Raw genomic sequence first — 10,581 nt, 5'->3', positions numbered from 1 at the left:
ATTACTGGTAAATTTCATGGAAATCGGTCCAGATTTAGATATAGCTCTCATATATATATATCGCCCGATTTTCACTTCTAGAGCCACTGCAACCTCATTTATTGACCAATCTTGCCAAAATATTGCACAACGCTTTTCTCGACGACTACCACAATATAAATAGAGTGTGGTCAAAATCGGTTCAGATTTAGATATAGCTCCCAAATATATATGTTCGTCCGATTTTCAGTAATAATGCAATAAAATGGTCATTTGTAAACCGATTTTCTCGAAATTTGGCAAGAGGGATTTTCTCTTGACTGTCAATAATACTGGTGAATTTCATGAAAATCGGTTCAGATTTAGATATAGCTCTCATATATATATATATATATCGCTCGATTTTAACTTCTAGAGTCACAGTAAGCGCATTTATTGACCCATCTTGCCAAAATTTTGTGAAACGGTTTCCTCGACGACTGGCACAGTATCTGAGGAGTTTGCTTGAAATCGGTTCAGATTTAGGTATAGCTCTCATGTTCGTCCGATTTTGAGAAATATTGCAAAAAAAGTGCTCATTTGTTAACCGATTCTGTCGAAATTCGAAATTCGCAGGAAGAATTTTGTTATGACTCTCAATATAACTGGTGAATTTTATAGAAATCGGCCCAGATTTAGATATAGCTGTCATATATGTATATGGCCAGATTTTCACCCCAAGAGCTACTGTAAGCGCATTGTTTGACCAATTTTGCACAACGCTTTCAGTTCAGAAGTAGATATAGCTCCCATATACATGTTCGTCAGATTTTGGGTAATTTGCCATAATGTTGTCATTGTCAACCGTAGTTTTTACAGTTTGAATTTGAAATATTTTCTCGCCGAGGTCCATCAAAATTGGTTCAGAATTGGATATAGGTCCCACATTGTGTTGGGTTGCCCAAAAAGTAATTGCGGATTTTTCATATAGTCGGCGTTGACAAATTTTTTCACAGCTTGTGACTCTGTAATTGCATTCTTTCTTCTGTCAGTTATCAGCTGTTACTTTTAGCTTGATTTAGAAAAAAAGTGTAAAAAGTATATTTGATTAAAGTTCATTCTAAGTTTTATTAAAAATGCATTTACTTTCTTTTAAAAAATCCGCAATTACTTTTTGGGCAACCCAATATTTATAGGGTAGGTGTAGGGTATTATACAGTCGGCACCGCCCGTCTTTTGCCCTTCCTTACTGGTTTTTTGGATAAGAATTACTTTTATTAGTGACTCACTTGCAGCCCCTCTCCGTCTGTCCAAAAGTGGCAGACTTACTTCCACTTTTTTCTTTACTCAAGCCATTACAAAGCACGGAAAATAATTTCAGCTCTCAAAACTTGGGGAGGCCACCGTAGTGCAGAGGTTAGTATTTCCGCCTATGACTCTGAACGCCTGGGTTCGATTCCTGGCGAGACCATCAGGCAAAAATTTTCAGCAGTGGTTTTCCCCTCTTAATGCATGCAACATTTTTGAGGTACCATGACATGTAAAAACTTCTCCCCAAAGAGGTGTCGCCCTGCGGCACGCCATTCGGACTCAACTATAAAAAGAAGGCCCCATATCATTGAGCTAAAACTTGAATCAGACAGCACACATTGATATGTGAGAAGTTCCCCATGTTCTTACATGAATTATTCACGAACATTGCATTGCATTGCTAGATGTATCCTCTCCATCGATAGTAGCACCTTTATAGTACGATTCGAGCGTTGGTCTGTTGAGTTCTATCGGAGACGGTATTAGATATGTGAGAGAGAGGCAGGTGAATTTCCGCTATCAATACCGTGAGAAGATTTGTACCCCCTCTCGCCAGCAATTGAGTCTTCTCGTTACTTGTCATATCCTTGTAATCAGGGGCCCAACACAGGGTAGTTTAAGCCGGCAACCTTCGAAACTGATCAAGTTGTGACAGCCTTAACCACATCCTCTCGGACGATTTCCTGACGTATAGGTCATTCGGCTGAATCCCCAGCAGCACCTCCAAGGACCAGGACGCAGTAGTGCCCATAGCCCCGCGTATAAATAGCAACGCCACCCTTTTCACCGTATAAAGGTCCGCACATACGACACGTACTTAGTCACCAGCCAACAGACATTCCAGCCATATGTCAGAACTGGTCGCACCACGGCCGTATACATGCAGTGCATTAATATAGATCGCTAACCTCATCTACTACCAACGAGCCTTTGCCAAGAATCAGCCACAGCCGTGTACATGCAGCGCATCAATATAGGTCGCTAACCCTACCTTCTACCAACAAGCGTCTGCCAAGAATCGAGAGCGGCGAAAATTTTTCTCACCCTAGACCCCTTTTTTCACTCCCCAGTTCAATTAGCTATCTAGAATAACCCCAAGGAATCTTGCTGACTTTATGGCTGTCACTTGCAGCTTTGGTAGTCTGAAGCTAGGCACCTTCCTTATTCTCGTGAACAATACCAACTTAATCCAGTGATCTGGAGAGTAGTGTCCAGAACCTCGGACAGAGTATTCAAGAGCTTTTGTGTCGCAAAATAATTAGATCGTTAGCATATAATTAGGTCGTCAGCATATCTTGACCACTAGTGTCCCATGCCTCCACAGGATCTCATCGACCACAAAAATCTATGACGATATAGTCCTATTATCTGGCGTATCCAGACCCGTAACACCACCAGGAGAGTCTCCCTCTCTCTCTCTCTCTCACTTGAATTCATTAGAGAAATCATTGCACAAAATGTAAGTCTAATCTGACTATGTCCGTGTTTCTGTCTGTCTATTCGCCTGTCCGTTGTAATCACACTACAGCCCTCAAAAATTGAGATATTGAGCTGAAATTTGGCACAGATACGTCTCTTTGATGCAGTCTAAATTCTTTTAATCCGAATTCGTAGAAATTAGGAACAGTGAGTTGCTTAAGGCTTCCCGATATCTGACCCAAATATGGTTCAAATCAGACTATATTTAGATATAGCTGCCATATAGACCGATCTGCCGATAAAGGGTCTGAAGCCCATAAAAGCATTATTTTTTAACCGATTTCGCTGAAATTTTAAACAAAGAGTAGTTTTATGCCTCCCAACATAGGACCCAAATATGACTCAGATCGGAGAATATATATGAATATAGCTGCCATATAGATCGATCTGCCGATAAAGGGCCTGAAGCCCATAAAAGCTTTATTTATTACCTGATTTCGCTGAAATTTGAAACAGTGAGTTATTTTGGGCCTCCCGATATCCGATCTTAATATGGTTGAGGTTGGACTATATTTACATATAGCAACCATATAGACAGATCTGCCGCTAAAGGGTCTGAAGCCAATAAAATCTTTAGTTTTTATCCTATTCGCTGTTTCGCTATTTCGCTGAAATTTGAAACACTGGGTAGTTTTAGATCTACCAACATCTGTCGCAAATATGGTTTGGATCGGCTTATATTTAGATATAGCTGCCATACAGACCGATCTCCTGATAAAGAGTATGAAGCGCATAAAAGCTTTATTTTTTATCCGATTTCGCTGAAATTTGCCGAATTTGAGTGCATAAGTTATCCAATTTTCATTGGATTGCGACGAAAGGGGGTTTACATATATACCCGAGGTGGTGGCTATCCAAAGTTCGGCCCGGCCGAACTTAGTGCCTTTTTACTTGTTTTTGGTTAGTTTTGCAAAACAATTTAACTTTTGTGATAGTATCCATTGGTAAAATATCAATCGATATTCAGTCAAATAATTAAATATCGATAGTGGCATCGATATTTTGCCAGCTCTACCCCATTCAGTGCTTGGTAGTATTTTTATCTCGAATTCATAACCGCTACAGTGAGATATGGGAAATAACTCACTGCACTCTATGACATCTTCTCGCTGTTAGTTTGAAAAGATGAACTGATCACACAAATAGTTGTTGTGTCTGTATCGTATAAAAAAACCTACTCGTATGTGTGTGTTTGTATGTTTACCCATACTTTTGTCAAATCTAGCACCTTGCCTCCGTATGAATTTCGTACTTCGAAAGCAGACGACATGAAAAATACTTTATCTGCATTGTACAACGTGCACACATTGACATCTGAATCAGTCTCTTTTTGCATTCACTCATCTCGTTGTCTTCGTGTCTTGTTATCTGTTTAACTCAGTTCTCAAATGTCTCAACCAATGTTGTATTTTTACACGAAGAGTTCAGTTCTTAAAATACTCTATGGTTGTTAGTTTGTGTTTGAAAGCAGAAATGAATGGTCTTGTGCAGGCCTTTGCTATCTATCAGCCAGCCAATTAAAGCCTACCTTTAATATCCTGGGGTAGATGTCATCTGGACCAGTAGAGTTGTAAGGATTAAATATGTGCTTTACCCAATGACCACCACTCAAGCCGGGAAAGTGTACTACCAAATACCTATAACTTAAATGAGAATATGTACATAAAAAGAATCGTTGGATCCACAGTGGAGTTTTAATACACTCAAAGAAATTTTGTAAATAAATACACAGAAAAAAAATATTGCTAAATAACAGAAAATCAGCTGGAATCGTTGACTGGCAAAGTAACTGCCTTGGTATTTTTCGTTGTTGCCTTAGCAAATTTGGATGGCTTTTGTGTTTAGGTTTTTGCCTTTTTGAGTACTTCTAGAGCCACATTTCAAACTGAAGAAATACTGTCGGTAGTTACTCCAGAAATCCGGAAGCTTGTTAGTACCATAGGTTAGATTAGATTGAAGTGTCAGTCCCTTATAAATATATACACATAGACAATTTTTAGTTCTTTGTAATGCCATAGTAGTAACAGGGGGCTTGTTTGCTCTTAATTTTCTTAAACACTTCTTTCAATTGAAACAAACAAATTGGTGTAATGAAGGACAACCGTTTCCAAGGAAATCACAATAATACAAAAAATTCTAAATTTTAAATGGTTTTATATTCTTTTAGGGTTACCAGACCCTATTGTTAACCATTTAGTATTACAATATTTATATTCATTCTATCATTAAGACAGCATAAATCTTAATTTTAAACTTTGATGGCTCCAGAAATTCATGTTTCTCTAATTCAAAATTCTCTTATTTTTTCTTTTATGTTCTCTTATGATTTCGTAATGTGTTTGCGCTTCTTAATTGGTTCTACACAATCCTTTGACAACACAACACATGCTACAAAACTACATGACATGCAACACATCTACCAAATCTACCCACACTTTCTCTTCTTCATTGTGATGAAGCAGTTCCTCAAACCTGTTGGCGTATCTAAAACTTCGGTAGTCAATCGTTCGTTTGATGAAATGGGCAATGTTATGTGGCAGCAAGAGGCTGCAGAATTTGTCGAAAAATATCCCCAGCGACGTCGTCCAAAATCTGCAGCATTGCTTCTTAGGCAAAGTGCTTCGGCTGGTACTCTATATCGAAAGCCTGATGCTTGCATGCCCACCCTGAACAAGAGAGCCAGTGGCGGAGAACTTTTGACACCACAGCATAGACATCAGCGTGATATGTTCAGCGGTGATTTGGGCATACCAGATGTTAATAGCCATGTCGGCAGTGTGGTTCACACATTCGAGACCATGGCCATGCAACGCCAACTGGCCGAAAGGCAGAGGGCCCAACGCGAACATGAACACAGTAAGTATTTGGTTGAGTTGTTGGCCATGCAAGCGGCAGCGGCAGCAATTGCGGCCACCACCAACACAACAACAGCACCAACTACCAAACCATCGACTACACCACCAACGTCATCCAAAAGAACATTCATACAATGTGGCACAACCACCAGCAACCATAGTAACAGTTCCAAATTGCAACAACTAAAAAAGAAAACTCAAGAAACACGACAAAAGATAGTTCAGCATATACTGCAACAAACACCCATACATCTACATACGCTAACCATGCATGCAATTGAAAATAATCCTAAGAAACCTGCAACTCCTCGTCACATTGTCTTAGGTCCATTTCAAGCCTCCTCTAACTCTGAGGTTTACTATGGTAACATAGACGATGACTATCGCAAGAATCTCTTTGGCACCTTGGGCCAAAGGAAGGTGGCACCCTTTGAAGATATTCCAACGCAAACTAATGAAATGGACTCCAATAGTTTTTGTGAAGATACGCAAGTTGTGAACCAGGCCTTCGACGAAATATTTGAGGGTTATAGTGGTCTGGAGGAGGAAGACGATATCAAAGATAAGCAAACCGATAGCCTAGCTCCCCCCGACCAGACGCCAGCTACAAATTTCATGAATTTATATGCTCGTCCGGGCTTAACGCCCAAAAAGCTACCAGCCATCTCACACAAAAAAGGCCCCCCTCCACCGCCTCCAAAGGCTGGATCGTCTTCTGGTCAAACTAAACGTAAGATAATGCCATTTTCCGAAAACAAACAAAGATCCTCCACCTTTCATAATCTTATAGAACGATTGAAGACCCCACCGCGCAAGTCACCCACCCCCCTCAATCAATTGGGCAAAACTTCTTCGGATAGTTTGCTTAAAATTGACCCCTTACCCATGCCATCAAATAAATATCTGCACAAATTCCCTGCCCATTTGCATCTCAATCGTGAGGTGGAGGGGCAAGAAAGTCCCAGTAGCCAAGATCAAGATTTCCTACGTGGATCTACACTTTCACAATCCTTTGTTCGCCATTTGAAGGTGCATAAACCCTCCAAAGGTAAGGCACCCGCTGCACCGCAGCAAACCCAATCAGCTAAGCATCCGCCCTTAAAGACTAGTGAAGCCCTAAGGCAAGTTTTGTTGTTTTCGAAGAGATCCAAATCTTCAGGGGAGCTCTTGCCACATTGTGATGAGTACACCACAGTGGAACCACGTAAGTATTACCGCAGGTTGGAGGAAAGCGATGAGCACTCGCAACGACAGCAATTGCAGTACAGGGAACGATTTATAGATGGTGCTACTCTATTGGCAAATGTGGCGGGCAATAGAATTCAACAAACGGTTGAAATCTAACACAACTCAGCTAGGGAACAGTAGAATGCCAATGATATTTGCATTTACAACAAAACTAGACTGCAACAGAATTAAATTGCTCAAATTTATTTTATTTTTATGACCTATTTATAAGCTACCAAGACCTAAAAAGGTTCCTTATCGTAAGACAATTACCTTCTTTACAAATTTAACCTATTATGATGATGCTGCCTCAAAAATTAGTAACTACCAAGAAGGTCGGTGAGTTTTAGGGGGTAACCATTATTACTTCTGCTGCTCTTTAGCATAAAGCTGGTCTCACGCAAACAGGTGGTCTCACGCAAACAGGTGATCTCACGCAAACAGCTGTTAACAGCCGGCCAGGTTTGACGGTATTAAGATATCAGATTTTTGATTGCATTCTCTCTGTTGTTATTATCTTTCTCGCTTATTCTGTGCTCATGTACGCGCACGTATACACACACGCACACCAATTTTTTTTGTGTGTGTTTTGGCAAAACGTCGATTAGCTTGATGACAGTTTGCACCATATGAATTGTGGTTGTTAAAGAAATGAGACCACCTTTAATTGCTTCGCCATGCAGATAATCATGCTGTTGGCAGTAACTCTTTAAGGTCCTTGCTTAGGAACTATCTACCGGAATTTCCTAAACACTCTCATTCATTACCATTGCTCGAAGTCTCTTCTAAATCCAAAAACATGTCTATAATGGAACACTATTCCAAAATACTTACAGGACCGAATCGTTTCATTTCCAACAGGAGCTTCAGACAATTCTCCACAGGAATGTGAACGGAAAGTAAAAACCCTTCTGTTTACAAGTGCAGTACGGTTTTTCGACTCACTGCAGCTTGAGCAAAAATCATTCCTGAATTTTTAAGCCTCTCAATATTTTGTTAAATGCGGACAGTTTCTAGTCTTTACGAACTCTATGACTGATACAATTGATCTAGAAACGATACCAAGGTAATATGTTTGATCTAAAAAAACTGCGCCTATCCGGCACGCCCTCACTTATGTGAATCCTTGGAGCGCCGGTCCCACATATCTCAGTGTATACTCTGTGAATGCCAACCAGAGAACTGCATGGCACTCAATAGCCACTTTGGTTAAAGCAATTGTCTGTATCGCATGCCACATAAAAACAAAGTTAACTGGAAACACACGCACAAATGCAATAGAGTGAGAGTTGCGCAAACGTTTTAGTAATCGTTCAGTGGATGTGATTGTAGACTTGGTCGACGGACATCGTGCGTTGTTTGCAAATGAACACCACACAGATGAGTGCCATATGAAGCCAAAGTAAGCAGAGGAATGAGACATCAAATTGTGTTGATCGACATAGATATACTCCGTTGTTTTTTTGGATGAGAATAACTTTTATCAGTGATTCACGTGCTGCCCCTCTCCGCCTGTTCAAAAGTGGCAGACTTACTTCCACTTTTTTCTTTACCCAAGCCCTTACAAAGCACACAATTTGATTTCAGCTCTCACTTGCAATAGCTCAACGAATTTATAGGAGTATTTTATGTAATGGTCGTTGAGAGTCGTAAGCGTCAACAACGATTGCTAGTATAAAGTGTGAGCTTGCCATTCGCTGCATGTCTACCATGTGCACTTATTTTCAAGGTGGCTTGTCATCTGTCAAAACGCATCATAAAACCAGATCCAAGATACGAGTTTTATGTGGCAACTATAAGAAAAAGCATGGATCGATATGGCTTATTTACAATCTCAACCGAACTACACTAATAGGAAGTATTTGTGCGAAATTTTAAGCGCACTACTACTACAACTTCAATAGTTGGCGTGCTTTCGAAGACAGAACACATTCCGTAGAAGTGGTACTGATTTATATGAGCAAAACAGTAGCGACATGTCGCTGCGTCAGTGTAAATTTCGCGCCAATAAGTTGCAATAGTAGTTAAATGCTCAACGAATGGGCACCAATCAACTCTGCTTCAATGTTGTCCTTATTACGTGTTGTTGTTTGACTGCAAATGAAGTCAGTACTAGGTTTTATTCACGTATTCGACCAGACTTCCCAGGAACACATCTACAAGATCGGCGAGACCGCAATAAACCAGGACATGGCCGGCTGTTTATGTATGCCGAACTATACATGAACAGCCTTCAACCATGCCGACGCATCCGCATTGGCCAATCACTCTACTATGTTCAGTAGTTCGCCAAGTGGCATGTATGCAAGTCCAACGACTGTTTCGCCCCCAGTTGAAGAGGCCTTCCTTGCATAAGGCGTCCGCCTTCTAGCTTTCCAGAATACCATCGCATTCGGGAACATAAATTAGCTCTATGTCGTGATCTCGAAGTTTATTCATGAATTTCAAACACTCCGCCACGCACTTCGAACTCACTGTACTCGAACTTAATGCTTTGAGGGCCGCCATTCTGTCGACATAAATCCTGAGTTTCGAAGGCGGTAAATTTCTTTCCAGAACTTCTTTTGCGGATATCGTACGGCACATACTGTGCCTGAAAACCGTACACTCATCCGAAAATCTCAACCACATACAGTACCTGATTCAATTTTGAAGCCATCAGTGAAGACGAAAGTCTTATTTCCTTCAAACACACCTTTCGCCTTCTACTTCTCCCTCCGGAGAAGTGAAAGGGATCCGGAGAGCGGGTCCCGAAGATTCTTTCTCAAATCGGTTTCTGTGTCAGATTTTTTTCCCCTGCTAAGATCCAACAGGATTTCATAATTGGCAAGAACACCCAAAGCAATAAATATTTTCTTTCAAGTTTAGAATAAATCTCGTCTTCGTTGGGAATTATTTTCCTGTAGTTTGTCAGCTCTCAATATCTGTCTGCCTCTCTGGATTCCAGATCCGTGAAGAAAGAAGATTTCTAGCTTTGTTAATTCATCTGCACAAAAAAATCTGGAATAACTCTGAACTGTGATTGGGAAATCTAAGACTTAGAAGAACCAAGGTTTTATTGGCAAACATTTCAGGGGTCTTACATGGGGCTCTGCCCAGATGCCCAAAAGGGATTTGGTACTTGTTATATAAAGGACCTGATAAAGGACCTCCTTTTTATAGACGAGTCCGAACGGCGTGACGCAGTGCGACAATTCTTTGGGAAGAAGTTTTTACAGCTACTTTTTGCTCATAGAACTCAGTACCACTTCTACGGAATGTATTTGCATTTTTTTTTTGTCATAATTTTTTATAATGCATTATGACAATTGTTCGGTCGAAAAGTCCAAGTCAGTACTAAGCTTAAGGCCGAAATAGAAGGGGGCGTTGAGTTTTATTTCATGCGTTGCTTTGGCGCCCGAAAAGTTAAAAAGCACTATTTCACAAGATATATTCATTTACAGAATTTTGAGTGCACTATCTGTCAAAATCAGTGATTAGAGCAACTCTGATTTTGTATATGTTACTAGTTCGCGCCATTTCTCGTTAATTATAATACACACACACAACCAAAACTCGTTGACAGATAGTGCACTTCGCGAGAAAAAATTGTACTCAGCTGTTTACTATACACTACCTGTTAATTGTGTCATGCTATTTCATATATGGCAACACAGAATGACGCCCGTTGCAGGCGTCAAAGTCTAGCCGAAAAGATACAAATGTAAAGAAAAAAAGTTTAAGTGGGAGTAAAGATCTTTAAGCTGATGTC

At 40.4% G+C, this 10,581-nt stretch overlaps 1 protein-coding gene across 1 annotated transcript; it reads left to right on the top strand.

Moving 5' to 3' along the window:
• Nucleotides 1-5,015: 5,015 nt before the first annotated feature.
• On the top strand, nt 5,016-8,396 carry LOC106086104 (uncharacterized). The gene has a single exon (XM_013250632.2). It carries the CDS (start codon nt 5,061-5,063, stop codon nt 6,945-6,947), a length of 1,887 nt encoding a protein of 628 aa, XP_013106086.2. The 5' UTR covers nt 5,016-5,060; the 3' UTR covers nt 6,948-8,396.
• The last annotated feature ends 2,185 nt before the right edge of the window (nt 8,397-10,581 follow it).

This window comes from Stomoxys calcitrans, chromosome 2 (genome assembly GCF_963082655.1).
Source record: "Stomoxys calcitrans chromosome 2, idStoCalc2.1, whole genome shotgun sequence".
NCBI lineage: Eukaryota > Metazoa > Arthropoda > Insecta > Diptera > Muscidae > Stomoxys > Stomoxys calcitrans.
Note: the sequence above shows the minus strand (reverse complement) of the source record. Positions and strands in the feature narration are given on the sequence as shown.

Bases quoted from the DNA above. Each gene is read 5' to 3' on its own strand.
- LOC106086104 (XM_013250632.2), top strand. From the start codon at position 5,061: ATGTTCTCTTATGATTTCGTAATGTGTTTGCGCTTCTTAATTGGTTCT.